This window comes from Argentina silus (assembly GCF_951799395.1).
Source record: "Argentina silus genome assembly, chromosome: X".
Classification (NCBI taxonomy): Eukaryota; Metazoa; Chordata; class Actinopteri; order Argentiniformes; family Argentinidae; genus Argentina; species Argentina silus.
This window is the reverse complement of record NC_139653.1, coordinates 8,858,432-8,877,542: the sequence shown is the minus strand read 5'-3', so window position 1 is coordinate 8,877,542 and position 19,111 is coordinate 8,858,432. Positions and strand designations below refer to the sequence as shown.

General features: G+C 43.1%; 1 protein-coding gene across 1 annotated transcript in view; it reads left to right on the top strand.

The window, feature by feature from the left end:
* The window catches only part of tjap1 (tight junction associated protein 1 (peripheral)), a gene marked incomplete at its 3' end in the record, with an annotated part of 33,837 nt that extends 22,683 nt beyond the window's left edge, over positions 1 to 11,154 (top strand). Inside the window, exons 6-8 of the mRNA XM_083694422.1 lie at positions 5,166 to 5,273; positions 5,937 to 6,020; positions 9,664 to 11,154. Of these exons, the coding sequence (XP_083550548.1) occupies positions 5,166 to 5,273; positions 5,937 to 6,020; positions 9,664 to 11,154 (1,683 nt within the window). The remainder of the gene's footprint in view (positions 1 to 5,165; positions 5,274 to 5,936; positions 6,021 to 9,663) is intronic.
* Positions 11,155 to 19,111: the final 7,957 nt, after the last annotated feature.

Here is a 19,111-nt window from a genome sequence, read left to right as displayed (position 1 = left end):
ATCAAAGTCAATCCGTTCAGTTCTAGGAAAAAGGCAGAGAGAGTGGGTTTACGCCGCCAACTCTCAGGGTGGCATGTGATCTGAGCTCAACTACAAGTTGCCTCTATTGGAAACACACATCCCACCACAACCCACTGCCATCCCAGACTGGAAACCACACACAGAAGTTTAGTGTGGAATTATCAATAAACATTTTGCCATCTGAGTCGGAACATTCCATTTCATGTCAGTTTGTGGGTGAGAAAAGCTTTAGCCTAAGCCACATATAATGGAATGTTCACATGGGGATGGGGGGTGGGGAGATGGTTGATGCCTCCCGCTAAGAGCTTTGTGGATCTCAGGTGGAACAGGTGGTGTGTGTATTTGTATTTGTGTGTGTGTGTGTGTGTGTATTTGTATTTGTGTGTATTTGTGTCGCTGTCCCTGATGTGCGGCCCGGTGATGGGGTAATCTCTTTTCTCTGGCCAGGAGATTACTCTTTCCCCAAACATGCTCACGCCCACTCACCTTTTCAAACACATCCAATTCTCAAACCCTTGGGCCATGGGAATTCCATTGCTTTGGTGTTAAAGCCACAATCAGTAATTCATGAAGCCATTTTTGGATATATAAATGTATAATATAAGCCCATTTGTATAGCTTCAAAATATCTTTAAAACTCACATGTTGATGTCACAGACTGTCAGTCCATCCAGAGTTCTGTCTATGAATTTGAGAGTGGTAACATTTCTCCCACCTCATCCCTCAGCTTTATGTGGCGGGGCTGATGTTTCTGTCTTTATTGTTTTTGTCTAATTATGGATTGCGGCTTTGAAATGTATTGAATTTATTGCACCCAATTATCTCGATATGTAGAAGTGTATGTTGATATTGTTAAATGCTGTAGTTGAAAATACAGACCACTACTTAACAGCTGAGGAGGAAATTCCCCTCTCCACATGATCTGACATACTCGTTAGAATAGCTAGTTAGCTTGCATCATATCAGACAGAGATTAGCCAAGTAAGGTGTCCAATGAAGAAGAGACCAAATGTTCTGCATTGTTGTTGCTGTTGTTTTTGCTGTTCTCACCTTCGTCTCTCTCTCTCTCTCTCTCTCTCTCTGTCTGTTCCTCTCACTCTCTCCCCCTCTCTCTCCATGCTGCTTCGTGACGGGGCTGTCTCATCATCATCAGGCTGCTATCAGTCAAACTTGGGTCTATGCAGTTGCGTTCTCATTCTTTCTCTCTCCCTCTATCTTCCTCAACCCCTCCCCGCATTTATTACTGTTGTCATTTTCATTACTTCTCTGCTTTGCTGTCTTTGAAATAGGAAGTCTCTCTGTCCTGTCCTGTCCTGTCCTGTCCTGTCCTGTCCTGTCCTGTCCTGTCCTGTCCTGTCCTGTCCTGTCCTGTCCTAGCTAACTGCTCTAGATGTCTAGCTGTCATAGATCATTCTGTGGTAGCTCTGCTATGGCCCTGTGCATGGGGGAGGGGGATTGTATGGGTATGCCTTCTTCTAGGTGTTCCAGTGATTCAAACTTTAGGTGTCTTGTTTGAGTTTCCCCCACTCACTCTTCCTCTCTCTTCCTCTGCCCCCTCTTTTGAGTTACCCATAAACTTGTTATGCACAGCAGCACAGTTGCTGTGGAGATCAGTAAGGTGTTTTATGGCTGTGGCTTTGCCCAGTTGAGCCGTGGCTCTGCATCACAATGAAGAGCTGGCTGTTTTATTCTCAGCATTTTATTTCTCCTCCTCACCTTCTCCAGTTGAGCAGTAACCATAAAGATAATTGGTTCATTATTGACACGGCAAGCAATGGAGCAGGAGGAACAGTCTGGATCTCTTGTCCTCTCTCTCTCTCCCTCTCTGTCTCTCTCTCTTTCTCTGTCTCATTCTACCTCTCTCTCCCTCTCTCTCTCTCTCTCTCTCATTCTACCTCTCTCTCCCTCTCTCTCTCTCTCTCTCTCTCTGTCTCTCTCTCTCTCTCTCTCTCGCTCTCTCTCTCTCTCTCTCTCTCTGTCTGTCCTCCCTTTCTCTATGTTGTCCGACTGCTAGCCTCCACAGAGATTTGTTTTTCATGGTGTAATAACTATAATGCTCCATTATAGCCACTTACACAACTGGACAGCTGCTCACTACTCGCCTCAGTGAACATCCAGTAAATGGACACTCTGAAAATAAGATATTGCGCACAGCAATAATGATGTTGATATTGTATTTCTAGACAAACAGACAGAGAGAACATCAATCAGTCTCACCTGACAGTCTCTGTACAGGTGCTGCACAGGTCTCTCTTACGAGCCTCTCTGGAGTATGGCGTTAAAATAGCTGCCAAAAGGTTGAACGAACGTGTTAAGATGACGTTAAGATCATAAATAATTCCATGTGAAGCGCAAATTGTAAAATCAGCACTGTAAACCTAAACACTGCTTTGTAATCTAATTTCCACAAATATAACCCCTCTGTTAGGATTACGGATGAACAATTACACCTTTGATAATACATACAAATCTTGTTTTACAACTGAAGTACAATATAACTTAGTATATATTATTATTTCAAGTTATTCAGTCTCATTTCACCATTAAAAAAAACAACATGAGCGTAATAACCAGTAGGGTGTAGGATATGTGTGGGACAGAGACGGGGGGAAAGGTGAGGGATGGGCAGAGGTATGGGGCTTTGTGGAGTCTGGCGCACAGGAGTCTCAGGTTTGAACCCACACACACAGGCAGATTCCTCTATAGACAGTCAAATTGAGTCAGTCACTACCCAAGTGATGTTGATTTCATTTTAATAGGGTCTCATCTATATTTTCAAAATGAAACAAGTTGGTAATGTGTTGATTTATGAATGCTGTCCACTCAAACACCATCTGACTCTGACCTCTTTTCCTTAAAGTGGCCATGTTCTCGTTCTAATTGTATTTCCAAACATCCCTGGGTATCTAAAAAGTCACTGTGTGTATTTTCTGGTAAGAAAAGTCGTCGCTTATTATTTGTAATCATTATTATCCCCTTGCCTCCGCCTGCAATCGAAATGCTCTGCTGGTGTGGGCGTGGTGGTGCATTTTTGATTGACAGTTCGTCTCATGAGTCATTCTTTCATTAATATGAAAGCGTTCTTTTCTGATATATGTTTTTCTAGCTTGCAAAATACAACACTGCTGGCTCAATCAACAACATAACTTCCAACGACATCATTTTCTTACTGTTGTATTCTGAACAGTCTTGCTGCATTTTACCACAACTTTTTAAAAGTCCAGTTTCATCTAGTCTTGGCTGTTTGTAAATGGACGGTTGTGAGTTTGGTACCCGGTCAGGGCAAGCTGATCTACCCCACTGTTTGCTACAATACTATTCCTTTACTTGATTGCGGTGTACTTGGTTGTCATGGTGTGTTAACATCAGATCCTCTGCTGACGCTATGAGGGGGGCCAATACCACACCCATGGAAAACAAGCTTGAATTCAAGGCGCACTTTTCAAACTGCTCTAATATTTCGGGAAGGTCAGCATACTTTTCACTATTCCACAGTGTTAAATACCATATAAAACACCGGAATATCATTCAGTTAAAGACACCATTGTTGTCCCTCTTTACATACAGCTTGTTATCAATAAAGGTTTTTAGATGCCTGCTGTAGAAAAAATCCTCTGTATATGCTAACACTTTTGTGGTAAGAACATTTCACTAGACTCTTCCAAACTCCTTTGTGATTTGGGGAATTGCAAGCTCATGGTAAAGGTTTTACCATATAAGTTTGGCCATCTTCTGCTTGCAACTGAAACTCCTATTTCTTTCCTAACTCTGTGATCCCTCCGTCATTCCCTGTATGGCAATGTTTCACTTTCCTTCTTTCCCTTGTAGAGGCCACCCTTTGTTGTTAGATCAAATGTAATAAATATTGTTAGATTTTAATATAATCATATTATTTGTAAGATTTATTTCACACAATATTTTTGATTTTCAGCATTACTCTAAACTTTGTCCCACCACTTTTAAAGCAGGATGGTTATTATAAAGATGATTTCTATGACATTTAATAACAGTTCATATTCATATGTACATAATGTATATCAAATTATAGAATACTATAGAACACTGTCATTGATGTTAATTTACAGTTCTGATTTTACATTTGCGTGGAATTATTTACAATCTTAACATTACCTTTGTTCAACCTTAACCTTAATACACTCATCTATGCCTACACACACACACACACACACACACACACACACACACACACACACACTTACACAAGAACCACAGCATCTGGATCAGCCTTGCGCTCTTAATTGCTTTGGAATTTCTCCAGCTCAGGGGTTTGGGGATTATTTGCTCCAAGAGAACGTGCCGATTGTGCTGTTTGTTTTTCCAATTTTAAATAGGATGGTTTTTCGTCATTAAGTTTAAACTTGACAGACATTGCACGTATAGTGGGAAATCCCTTCTGAACCAACTTCAATTTGTGAGCTAAATTGCATAGTTATTGAAAGAATATTCACAGTAGCCACTTAAAACCAGGAACATGTCCTGTCGTACTTCTGGATGAATCACTAACATTACCTCTTGTAATTTCAGAAAACCTGTTTATTGAATCCTGATACTCAGATCATGCAAGTGCTGAAGGATAGTACTTTATCAACTGTTGTGTGTTGTTTTGGCCCACGCTGACACTGTGCATCATATTATGTATATTCCAGAAGTCCCTGAGCTGGATGTTAACTGAAGCAGTTGACTGTCCCTCTCAAGGACTTCTTTTTGTTCCAAAGAGTTGGCCTGAGGGAATGAAAGAGAGGGAGAAACGTCATTAAGACAGGACTCAACAGGCTGAGATCTAGAGTCCTTTGAGCTTACAGTTTGTCAACTCATAATGCGTTATTGATCCGTTGATATAGGGCATTTCCTGCACCTGCTCTGTTCTTCTTTCCCTCTAACCACCCCGCTGAGCTGAGCGGACAGCTGCTGCCGCCGCAGCAGCGGCAGCCTCTGTATGTCCCTGTGTCAGCTAGGCAAAGAGGATAAAGGAGGGGACAGGCGTTAGCTGGAATCAGTGTTACTCCCCGTGGACAGGCGTTAGACTCCCAGTGTGTGAGCCACTGTACCACTAGACTGGCTATGGTAATCCCACCCCGGGTGATGCACGGAGCTCTCTGACATTGTGTCTTCCACTTCTACAGCTCCGTAAAGTGGAGAGGGATAAGAAGACCATGGACCAGGAGATAGTGGAGCTCACCAATAAGCTCCTGGATGCTAAGAACACCATTGACAAGCTGGAAGAGCTAAATGTGGGTGGTAATCACTGTGTCTTTAAACTAGTTGACTGTATATTGGGGGTTATTGAACTTTGTTGTGTGGTAAGACTGACACATGAACTGTGCTTGGCTCAGTGAATGATTGATTGAGAGAATTAATACAAGATTGTCTTCACTGATTTGAAGTGCATTCAGGCTTTGCGTGTGTATAAAGATAATCATTAGCACTAGCATGTACCCGTGTGGTCTCAAAATTGCTGTTTTGGGACCTTAGCTTGCCTTAGAGATGTGCAGACATGCTAACCCTAACCCTAAGAAAGTCTCCAACATGCATGGAGGTCTGAATATCAGGTCATGATAATTGATAACCCATCATGATGGTAAATAAATGCAACTCTTCCACTAGCTAAACTGCCTTATCTCCTTGGACATATCAAATACACGTTAATTATATTGTCATGTTCTGAAGTAGCTCTGAAGGGAGAGTGCCCTTCTTACATGTTGCAGTTTTAGATGTTGCAGTATATGACTGGTTCCCATTTTGATTTCGTACGGGTGTACCAGTTTTTTGCAAAATAAAGTGAGTGTGAGTGCTGTCTGAGAATGGCCTTGTTGATGATACCTCCCTTAAACACGTCATTCTTTCTGTTTTTACTCCCTCACCCTTTCACCGCCGTCTATTTTTCTCCCTGACAGGAGCGCTACCGGCAGGATTGCAATTTGGCTGTGCAGCTGTTGAAGTGCAATAAGTCCCATTTCAGAAACCACAAGTTTGCAGACGTAAGTATAGTTCTTCTACAGCACCTTGATCGTGTTTTGCACTCCACTGTGACACTCTTTCAAGTGTGTGTGAGAGAGAGAGATCGCCTAGGTGACTATAAAAGGCTGTGGAATGTTCGGCTCCTTGTTGACTGCTGTCAGAGAGGGCCGGCTAAGAGAGAAACAGAGAGAATAGAAAAAGGCACCTTGATCGTGGATGAAAAATACTGTGTTGCTCTGACTGGACGCTTTATCACAGCTCCTGGCCTGAGTGTCTATACGAGAGTGTTGGACAATCCTGCACTTTGACTTACATGTTGTGTGGATGTATCAGAAAGACATGGATTGCCATTCTGACCCTGCTAGACAAACTCTACACAAATCGATATCACTTTGGCCTTATTTACATGGGTCACACCCTGAGGAAGGCTATTGAGTCGAAACATTGGTGGTAAATAAATGTCACAGGAATGAGAGAAGATTATGAGACTTTCATTTTCATAACGTTTTGAGCTAGAACTTGTTTAAACAAATCAATTGAAACCAAAGTGTTACGCTATGAATCTGTCTTTGATAGAATGTTTTGTCGCCTAAGTGTTCAATCAATTTAAGATCTTCTATTTTCCCTCAATCGAAGATTAAATGAAAACATTGAGAGACGTGCCAAATGTGTCGCTCAATGCCATTGTGAAGTAGATTTTTCTGGGCATCACTCTGTATTGTTTTGTTTTGAGAGAAAAAAACAACCGTAAGTCTGGATACACTTGAGTTGCAGCAATGTAATGATCAAATTCCTCTAGTCAGTCAGAGACAGCACGGTCTATTGATACACAGAGCATAAAGCTCCTCCTCTCCCACCTTTTAGTTTTCTTGTATATAAATGACAGCGCTGTCTAATCCCTTGTGCTTTGGTCTCCAGAGGACTATTAGTGCCGATGTGCCAGGTTGTTGCTGCAGGGCCACGAGTGGCAGTCAGGAGCCGTGGCTATTTTTAGGGGATGTATAATTCATCTCTGCTGAATTATCACACCGTCCTGCAGTAATTCATTACTTGACATCATGTGGTAGCGACAAACGCTGTTACTGCTGATGCTGAGAGGCACATGCTGCCACCACCTTGTTCCCACTGGTCTGAGGCAACTCCTGGGCTCTGAGGGAACTTTTGATGCTCTGTTTTGTCAAGTGTTAATTGAAAGACAATGTCTTTCTTGACCAGATGTTCTTAACCAAGGGCAGCTTGCTAATTCAATGCTATTTCACACAATCTATTAAACATTTTAAAATGTGCTCAAAGCACCGATTTCAATTACACTTGCATGCACTGATATACCCATATAAATTCCACATGTTTGATGGCAATTGTTCCCGTAACGGATATAATTTTTAAAAAAACAAGTAGAGAGCTTGCTGATTTTGTAGAAGGGCCATAAGGCCATTATCCTTATGTATTGAGATTCAAGTCCAATTGCACACAACAACAAGCCAAGTGCCTTGGAGGATGAGGACATGTTTTTAGGATTCAAAGCGATGGCCATGAAGCAACAACTTTCCCCTGACAACCACCCGTGAAGAGAAAAGGAAGGAGGTAGGGAGAGAGGAGGAGGAGGCATGTCACTGACTGAGGCAGATCAAACCAGACCAAAAGGAAACATGGATAACCATGGTTACGGAGTCCTCCTGGGAAAGGCAGTGAAGGCATGAGCAGCGAGAATGCAGACAGGCAGCATTGAGTCATCCTGTGTCCAGATGAGCTGCTCCCTGCTAGGGGGTCGGAAACGTGCCTGTGTATACAAATCATCTCCACTGTGATGTCATCAGGCTGGCGGGAGCCTCTGTGAGAGATTTGATGGATTCAGAAGATTGCCTAAGGAAACACAGGTCAATTACGCAGTGTGGCAGGAGTTGGCCAGCCCAGTCCGCAGGCTAATCACTAGAGTATATTGGCACTGCAAGGACCAATTCACACTGCGGCACGTGATTGTGCTATGACAAAGCTGTGCGCATTTGTCTCCCAGGCATTATGCCACATACAATAATATCCAGTTTGGCCCCACTGTCCCTCTATTATTCTGTTAATGCTAATTGATGAACTTTGCACCGAGTCAGCAGCTTTTACAATAGCATGGAAATGACCGTCACTGGATCGATGCAGCAGATTTACATCGCTGTGATTGTCTCCAGGGCCTGGAATAGAGCGAGCCAGTGTTCTGTAGCATAAAACGATGCTAAAGTGCACTCATTCACAACTCAATTAAATACTGTTGTCAGTCATCATGAATGCATTCACACATTACCACGCATAGCTTTTGTATGTGGATTTGGCGCGTTTGCTCATGATCACTCACGGAACACAACGCACTGTTCTACTGACCGTGGGTATCTTTGATTTAGTACTCTTATCATAGAGAACTGTGCAGTCTCTGTATGTATGGGCATGGGTGACTCTTGACTCATGAGTTACCACCTGTGACTCTCGCCAGCGCATAAGCTGCCTTTATAATGGGCAGTGGGGAGAGGTCACTGGTATGTCATGTTGAATCCTGCAGTGGGGGAGTGGTCATTCTGATGGGGTACAACAGAGTAGTGGTCATTCTGATGGGGTACAACAGAGTAGTGGTCATTCTGGATGCCCCACGCTGTGGCATTGATCCCACCCGCCCCGCTGACCAGAGGAAGTGAAGGGCCGATGCGGACGATCGTTGCTCAACAGGATCGTTAGAGCATCAGGCAGTGCTGATTCTCCCTGCCCATTTTCCACAAATCAATAACTATACCCTGCCTCTGCCATTTACACAGGGTATCTCCATGATAGACGGGCCTTAGATCGCTCCCTTTTTTCTTTACTCTCTCTCTCTTTCTCATTCTTTCTCGATTTTCTGTTAAAATGTCATTGGAGGTGAGCCTTTTTATATATATATATATATATATATATATATATATGTATGTATGTATATATATATATATATATATATATATATATATATATTTGCTCTAGTCTAGAAGATGGGCCTCTCTGTTCTCTCCCACTCACACATCTAGAATCAGATCCACCAGTGATGTGTCTGACTTGGCTGCCCTCTGGTAGTGTCACTTGTAATATAAAGGGGCCTGATCCACTACTGCAGCATCAGGGCACTCTTAGAAATGGCCAGTAATTGTCTAATGTGTCTCACTCCTATTCCACAGAGATGTGCAGGTTTCTAATTTGGATTTGAGCACAATGTTCCTGCATAGGAGAGAGAGAAGGGTGTCTTTGCCACATGTTTATTAGGGAAAACTCAGGCTTATTGCATTTGACATGCTGATCTAAATAGTCCCAGTATGAGTTCCTTAAGTGCTGTCCGTGCTGTTTAAAACCAAGCTGAAGGAGATTTGTCATCCCTGCCATTACTCATAGTGGATTGCTTTTGGAGATGCTGTAGGTGGGGGGTTATTCTCATTATTAATAACATATTTTCTCCAAGTTACTTGTTCAGTAATGTAGTAGTAATGTAGTTGTGTGTAAGAAGGCTCTCGACTTCAAACAGCCTTTAGTTCAGACATTTATAGACATTCACTGTCAACAGAATGACAAACCTGTGATGTAAATTGATGTTTTCTCCCTGTTTGCCTGTGAAACCTGTCATGTTTTTAGTTTGTCTGTCTTCTCTCTGTTGTCTCCCAGTTGCCCTATGAGCTGCAGGACATGGTGAACAAGCACATGAAGAGCAGTCTGCCGGACAAGGGCCAAAGTCTCCAGGACTCGGACACCCTGAGCCTGACACCCGCCGACGTGGTGCCGACCTCCGTCATCGCCCGTGTCCTGGAGAAGCCAGAGCCCCTGCTGCTCAACTCTGCCCAGTCCTGCAGCAGTGTAGGGAGGCCTGTGGCGGAGGATGTGTTTGTCCATGTGGACATGACGGGGCCCCAGGCCGAGGGAGGACGAGGAGGAAGAGGAGGAGGCGGGGGGCGTGAGAACGGCGGTCCCAGTCACAGCAGAGCCCCAGCCCAGAGTAGCCAGGACCTCCTCCAGCAGAACGGCATGTGCAGGAGCCAGAGCAGCCTGGACGGCCAATCAGGGGAGGAGGGGGCAGCTCCCTCTTTTGAGAAGCTCAACCCCTACCCGGTCCCGCCTCCGCCCCACCCTCTCTATCCTGGCCGCAAGGTGATCGAGTTCTCCTCTGACGACAAGGTGAAGATCCCTAAGAACAGCCCCCTGCCCAACTGCACCTACGCCACCCGCCAGGCCATCTCCCTCAGCCTGGTGCAGAACGACGAGGAGGCAGAGCGTCAACGCACCGTTCCCAACAGCCCTGCTGTGTCCGATGGAGGCTGGCGCTCTGGGACCTCCTCCTCCTCAGGTGGCGGGCAGCGTCACCACACCCCCCCTCAGTTGGACATGGCCGACCCCCTCTCCAGCCAGTCCAGCCCCTTCAGCAGCCCCCCTCAGCCCCCCAGCGCCTTCGCTAGCTCAGGTAGCTCTGAGGAGGACCTCCTGGCCAACTGGCAGCGCATGTTTGTGGAGAAGATGGCTCCGTCATCTGAGGGCACCCTGGTCAACCGCACTTCCTTCAGCAGTGAGACAGTCAAGGACCTGCAGATGACCCGCACCGGCAAGTCAGGGGGTGGGGGTTCAGACAGGGGGGCGCTGCGGGGGGCCTATTCAGACGGAGAGGAGGGCTCCTCCACCCGTAGCTGGACAGCCAGCCGGGAGTCCAGCCTGGACACAGACACCAGCAGTATGGCAGAACTTCGCACCAGGAGGGGGCAGTACAGCACTGACTTCTCCCAGGAGGAGAGCGAGCGGCTGCTGATGACCATGGACCCGCTGGACAACGAGGACGATGCCAGTGGAGACACGGCCATCATGGCCACAAGCCCAGCTGAAGCCAAGAGAAAGGAGTTTGTGGAGGAGACAGGGTCGGCAGGCAGCTCTGCCGAGGAGAGGGACATCCTGCCCCAAGACTTCCCCGTCATCGCCCCTCGGGCCGTGGCAGGGCTGGAGGACTACCCAGAGCAAACCCCTCCCCTACCCAGCAGCGCCTCCACCTCCACCTCCACCTCCACCTCCACCTCCAGCCGACCCCAGAAGAGCGCAAAGAGGATGGGAGTCCACCACCTGCACCGCAAGGACAGCCTGACCAGGGCACAGGAGCATGGTAATCTGCTAGATTGAGGTCAGAACTCTCTGTCCTCCAGCTCGTACACTACTACTCTACTACTGCTCTGTGGACTTTGTCTTAACCACCAAAGGAAAGAGACCTACCAACACGCTGGTCCTTTCTGTGTAGTGCTGCTGTCTCCCATGGGTTGGGCTAGGAAACGTGCACTCTCTCTCTCTCTCTCTCTCTCTCTCTCTCTCTCTCTCTCTCTCTCTCTCTCTCTCTCTCTCTCTACTAACAGCGTTGAAGAGATCACTATTGTTTGAGAGCTGTATGTAACCTGGCTGTCCATCCGGGAAGTTGACACCGTTCTTTCTTGCCACTGTGAGCTGTGAGCTGAAATCTCCTCCAGTAAGAAAACAAAGATTCAACGGTCCTACAGGAGTTATTATTAAGTGAATGAACTGTTTCAGTGGAGTGGAGAAGGGCAACTCCAGGATATAGCCATACCTTGTTGTTTCCTGTGTGTAAACATTTCAGCCAGTGTGTGTTCGACAGCCAGATGAAGCAGCATTTTTAGCTCGTCTCCAGAGATGATTGACAATTTGCAGAACTGGTAAAAACAAACAGTATGGTTGTTGTTGTTGTTGTTGTTGCCTTCTCTTTCTTTTGTTTTCCTTTTCCCTGGATCTCCCACCCCTCTCCACCCCATAGAGTAATGATCTGGCATGCAGGCATCTGATAACATCACAGCTTCCCCCATCTTTGAATGGAGGAGAGGGCAAGCACTTAAAAAGAGCATTCTATTGTTGCGTGTTGGTGGACCCCACACACACTGACTCTCAGTGCCTATCCCTCTCTGTCTGAGGGTGTTTCGTATGCCCCAAACTCGCAGACTTCTATAAATTAGTTCCTAAAATTGTAGTCTGGTTTGGTTATTTTTTTGTTTGGTCGTTCAATGATTTTCACATTTATTTGTTCATATTTGTTCATTCAAATCATTTTGATTTCGACATTTAATCTCATTTTAGTGACTATTTTTAAGGCAGATGTTTCGATGCAAACAATTATGGAGATAATGATGGTGGACAACAGTTCAAGTATTTCCATTATACAAAGTATGATAAGAGCTCGGTATTTAGAGTAATCTGTCATTGCTGTGAAACTTTTGGAAATAGATATGGGACAAAAAAAGAAACTGGACCCTACAGTATAATTCAAGATCATTTCACTTTTGGTCTTTTATTGATTTGTCACTAGTTCGTCATTAATGTATTTCAATTTGAAGAAACAAATAAACACTACTACTGCACATGAGGTGCAACAATGGAAGTATCAAGCACCAAGGATCCAAAGGCATAAGGCATGTTTTGAAAGTTTTCACTGGGCTTTGGCTAAAGGTAACATCAACTCATTGTGTACCGGTCAAAGCAATGTGTTTGTACAGTACACTGTGTTGTACCACAGTAACAGCATGTGTTGTTCAGAACATCTGATAGAAAAGGAATTGTCAAGGTCTGAGTGAGCTGGCGAATAATGGCAGATTGGTATTTGGCAAATTGGTATTTCTTGACAGTTGATATCTCTGGACAGGAAAGTATTTTCATTATCGTATTACCTACTCAATCGGTTTTCACTGTTGTAACTCGCAAACTCTGTGAAGAAAAGGATCTGACACATTTTGTATTCATGAATTGCAATCATTTGATTGTCAGCTATTCCCACTCCCCAATGCTTACAAGAGAGATCAGGGCTGAGTTTCCCGATATGATGGATCTTCACGAAGCACTTCAAGAAGGGCTTAGCTAATGTGCTATGTAGCTTGGCGGGTGTTTCCCAAACCAGCTCGTAACTTAAATGTTTGTGTAGAGGAATATGTACCTATCAATGTATCTGTCTGCCTTTGTTACAGTTCACGATTCATAATGTAGGCCTACACAAAACGCTTTATCCGAAATGTAGACTTTATGCTGAGCTGTAAAAAGGAGCGGCATCTGTTTTTTTTCTCAATAACATGCACCACAATAAATCAAGGTATTCACTGAAACCCGCTTGAATTGCAGAAGGCTCTATACTGTACGAGCGACTTCACAAAGTACTTAACGCTACGAAGCTTTAGAGAAACTCATCCCAGATCTATTGACAAACGTTTCAAACTATAGCCCTTTCTAAGTACCTGTTTGGGATTGTAATCATAATTTATGCAGCATTTATTTTAACTTTTTGGTCTTTTCTCATCCACATGCTTTTGTATGGATAGGGAATAATAATCATCAAGAGATTATTTTTGTGATTTTATGGATTAATTATTTGATTGTGTGTTCCTTTGGAATGTTATGTGGTCCAGTATATTTGATTGACCTAGCAGTCTGTATTCAGCAATGTTTATTTTGTGTTATGTGTAATCCATCTAACTTTTGTCCCATTCTGTCTTGAGTGTCAGTCATTTGCTATGTACTGTAGGTTAGTTCATAATAAGGATCATGCTTTATTGAGGCAAAAGTCTACGTTTTGATTTCTGTCATAGTCAGCATGTTGCCTTTTTTCTTTTTTTTTTTTTAAACAGCTCTGTGATGGTGTGGTGTAGGCTCTCCGACAGTCCTACTGTGGTATTGATGCCTGATTGACACCTCACACCAGCTGCTCTGCATTAGCCTTCTGTATAGGGCTGTTGCACACCTCATGCAGTGTTCTCAACTCATACATGTGTTTACTGTATTTGCACATGGTGTCAGACTCCAACCCACCTGGGTGTCTTTGTTCATGCCACCATCTATGACAGTGTAATATCATTTCAAGTCAGTTGGCAGTGTAGTGTATGCTGGAACACTGACACCACCTACGATGTCTCTCTAGCCCGCCTTCTCATGATACATGTAGAGGTAGTTTTAGTCACCCATATTAAGATGGCTATTCTTAGACCAACAAGTACATGACATATCAGGAAATTGGAAACATTGTTCTGTTAAGTACTGTGCTGCCGCCAGTTCCTCTGGGTCATATTTAAGGTGGCTGTATTCCCTCCTGAGGAAGATGAGTCCCCAGGCCCAGTATAAAAGCCTCTCCATATACTGTAGGCTTTCTGTTGCACTCCTTGGCCTTGAATAATGCAATGCCATTTTCTTCAGTGTGACGGGGCAAGATGCGGCACTCCCAAATCCTTACAATTTACACCACCCCCCACGTCTACACACCACACACTTTTCTTTTGCTTACAGCATATTGTATTGTTTTTTCCATTATATATACATGTACTATTAATAGCCCATAATGAATAGAGTTGTAACAACCCATGACTAAATTATTCATGTTTTATTACCCTCAAAAATAGGTCTCTAATACCTCAAAAAGATAAAGGAAGAACAGTCTGTCATGGTCTTGAACATGGAAATGTACAATTTTAATATTTCATTGGCTCATCAGAGGTTTCGTAGATGGGATTTTGTTCAAATAGAAAATGAATAGAAATGAAAAGAAAAAGAGGATAGACTTTGCAGGTCTAATGTACTGTGCGTATAAATAGGCCTTTTACATCTGGTCTCCTGCAACTTTAATGACTCCTCTTTCATGAATATAATTGAACACATTGCCGTCTGACAGATTTCTTCTTTGATCCAAGGTCACTTTCCCAGGATGCTTCAGACTAGTGGAGCAAATTTAGTGTTTGAGAAATGTTGAAAATGTCAGCTCTGTCACTCCTTTTATCTGATGAATCAAAATAAACACAGTTTGTGCTAATCCCCCCCCCCCCCATGACCTTTTGCAGATAGCCCACGTATTTTTTCATTGTGTGCATTGTCCATATAAAACTGTTATTAGTTTCAGGAGCCTCTCTGTTATGACAGTATTGATACAGTGGTTAAAGATATTAAACATCCACCGGAAGGACTTTTGGACAAACATTAGATCAGGCAATTGGATAAGTGTCATCTCTTGTGATTACGTTTCTAATGGGCCTAACAGAGGCTGGCCATCTCACAAAGGCGGAGTAGTCATATTTTCTTTCCTGTATTTGAAACCCCCTTTTGAGCTCTGAGTTGAGTTTGTGCTGTTCCCCAGTATCTTTATCAGGTGACCGAGCCCCTGACCAGAAGTGATGTCATTGTAACAAGATGGTTCAGGAATCCTAACATGGTTGTACTCACTGTCTAGTCACATCAGTATGCCTCCATTGCTTTTAATCATTATGTATCCTATTCACCATGTCTAATTTAATTGTGTTTTAACTGAGTCATGAATTCTGCCATCGCTATGAATGAAGTACATGCCCTCAGCTACTCAAGTCTTTTTCAGCACTTTCTCTTATTTGGTACAGGTGCAATTTCAAGTATCATGAAGTGATGTCTTCATTTCTTTGAGTGTTTGAGTGAATGTGCTTAAAGAGAATAACTACTGATATACTTATATACAGTAATTGGACAATTGGTTCTAGGGGACATTTTATGGTATCTTGATTTTTGCCATTAAGATGACTGTCAGGTGCTGAGATGATTGACTCACCTAACTGTGAATCCAGTCCTGTCGCCGGGTTCACACAAACCATGTCTACCAGTCTTGCATAGAGTTAAGAGGGGCAATCGGATTATTCTCTCATACTGAGAAACAAGTGCGCCATTTATGTTTTCTTTGGTTGCATATTCGTCACACTCCTGATGCAGTGTCTGTTCTTTCATGGCTTTGTTGATTTCCTTTTGATTTTTATGTAAGCGAGTAAGTTTCCATGGTCATGTAGCTGTACCATGTGATTTTTGTTCTTCCTGTTAAGTTACTTCAAAAAGAAAAAAAATCTACAAAAAAGACTGTTAAACCTGTACTAATTTTATTTTCTGAATTTGTAAACTGATGATGTATATTTTAAAACAAATAAAATATTTTAAACTTATTTTGTGTGGTCAGGTCTGTAGATGGGTTTGGCCACGGTTGTATTATTATTAATTGCTACTTAAAACATGATTGTAATCAGGATTATGACATGCAAGTTTAGAACAATGGTGCTTACCCATGTCTGCCACCTATTGGTCATGAGTCATTCTGGTGGTGACGAGCACTTTCAAACTACTGTAGTATTCTAACTGTAGGTTGTTGTTTTTCTTCCAATAATGAATCAATATGAATACAAAATAAGTTATCAGAACCAGTTGTCACCAATCAGGATCCAGTTTGTGATACATTTGTGAATGTCGTTTCTTACTGCACTTATTTAGAGTGACTATCAGTAAACCGCATTATAATGAAAATTATTAGCCTATGCCAGATCCACTTTAACTTTTCTTTCTTTTAATATCACACCCTCCAAAACCCTCTTACATAATAGTGAAACCTACACAGATTAAAGCCCTATCAAATGAACTGTGAAAATTTGATTTCAATGCCTGAAATGTTGCCAACATTGTTTACATTTACATTTTAGACATTTAGCAGACACCTTTATCCAAAGTGACTTACAACAAAGTACATTTGTCTAAGGTACGTGAATCATCTATACATCAGTCATCATAAGAAAAAAGTATTGAAACCCCTTAACTTTTTCCACATTTTGATATGTTACAGCCTTATTCTAGAATGGATTCCATTATTTTTTTTCCCTCATCAATCTACACACAATAGCCCATAATGACAAAGCCCAAACAGGTTTTTAGAAATGTTTGCTGATTTATTAAAAAATAAAAAACTGATATCACATTTACATACAGTGGGGGAAATAATTATTTGATCCCCTGCTGATTTTGTTAGTTTGCCCGATTACAAAGAAATGAGCGGTCTATAATTTGTATGGTACTTATATTTTAACAAATAGAGACAGAATATCAACAAAGAAGTCCAGAAAAAACACATTATATAAAGTTATAAATTAATTTGCATTTGATCGAAGGAAATAAGTATTTGATCCCCTACAAACCAGCAAGAATTCTGGCTCATACAGACTGGTTCTATGCCCATGAGGCACACAGATTAGTCCTGTCACTTTAGGAAAAGTACTCCTAATCTCTGCTTGTTATGGCTATAAAAGACACCTGTCAATAGAATCAATCTCTTCCATTCCAACCTCTCCACCACCATGGGCAAGACCAAAGAACATTCAAAGGACATCAGGGTAAGAGTTGTAGACCTGCACAAGGCTGGAATGGGCTACAAGACCATCAGCAAGAAGCTTGGTGAGAAGGAGACAACTGTTGGTGCAATTATTAGAAAATGGAAGAAATACAAAATAACCATCAATCGCCCTCGGCCTGGAGCTCCATACAAGATCTTGCCTCGTGGGGTAAGGATGATCATGAGAAGGGTGAGGGATCGGCCCAGAACTACACGGGAGGAGCTTGGTAATGATCTCAAGGCAGCTGGGACCACAGTCACCAAGAAAACCATTGGTAACACACTACACCGTAACGGATTGAAATCCTGCAGTGCCCGCAAGGTCCCCCTGCTCAAGAAGGCACATGTACAGGCCCATCTGAAGTGAAATGAACACCTAAATGATTCAGAGAAGGCTTGGGAGAAGGTGATGTGGTCAGATGAGACCAAAATTGAACTCTTTGGCATAAATTCGACTCTTCGTGTTTGGAGGGAGAGAAATGCTGAATGCTACAATCCCAAGAACACCATCCCCACCGTCAAACACGGAGGTGGAAACATTATGCTTTGGGGTTGTTTCTCTGCTAAGGGTACAGGACGACTTCACTGCATTGAGGGGCCAATGGACGGGGGCATGTACCATAAGTTCTTGGACGAGAACCTCCTTCCCTCAGCCAGAGCACTGAGGATGGGTCGTGGATGGGTCTTCCAGCATGACAATGACCCAAAACATACAGCCAAGGCAACAAAGGAGTGGCTCAAGAAGAAGCACACTAAGGTCATGGAGTGGCCTAGCTAGTCTCCAGACCTTAATCCTATAGAAAATTTGTGGAGGGAGCTGAAGCTTCGAGTTGCCAAGCAAAAGCCTTGAAACCTTCAGGATTTGGAGAGGATCTGTAAAGAGGAGTGGACCAAAATCCCTCCTGAGATGTGTGCAAACCTGGTGACCAACTATAAGAAACGTCTGACTTCTGTGCTTGCCAGCAAGGGTTTCTCCACCAAGTACTAAGTCATGTTTTGCTTGGGGATCAAATACTTATTTCCTTCGATCAAATGCAAATGAATTTATAACTTTATATAATGTGTTTTTTCTGGACTTCTTTGTTGATATTCTGTCTCTATTTGTTAAAATAAAAGTACCATGAAAATTATAGACCGCTCATTTCTTTGTAATCGGGCAAACTAACAAAAACAGCAGGGGATCAAATAATTATTTCCCCCACTGTAAGTCTTCAGACCCTTTACTCAGTACTTTTGTTGAAGCACCTTTGGCAGCGATTACAGTCTTGAGACCCCAGTCTGAGGTCCTGAGCGCTCTAGAGCAGGTTTTCATCAAAGATCTCTCTGTACTTTGCTCCGTTCATTTTTCCCTTGATCCTGACTAGTCTCCCAGTCCCTGCCGCTGAAAAACATCCCCACAGCATGATGCTGCCACCACCATGCATGAGTGGTGCCTGGTTTCCTCCAGACGTGATACTTGGCATTCAGGCTAAAGAGTTCAATCTTGGTTTCATCAGACCATAGAATCTTGTTTCTCATGGTCTGAGAGTCCTTTAGGTGCCTTTTGGCAAACTCCAAGCTGTCATGTGCTTTTTACTGAGGAGTGGCTTCCGTCTGGCCACTCTACCATAAAGGCCTGATTGGTGGAGATGGTTGTTCTTATGGAAGGTGATCCCATCTCCACAGAGGAACTCTGGAGCTCTGTCAGAGTGACCATTGTAGATTGATGAGGGAAAAAAAGAATTTTCCATTTTAGAATAAGGGTCTGAATACTTTCCGAATGCACTGTATGCTAGGACCAAGGGCCATTGGCAGTCACAATGCTAGAAGAAGGAAGGATTATTATTTTTTAAATTTAGTTTTTTATTATTTACAGTAAAGAAACTGTATAAGGTAGTAGTGGGGATGAAGAGGTCTGTTGGAGGGACAGTCAAGATGTAGCCTGAAGAGATGGGTCTT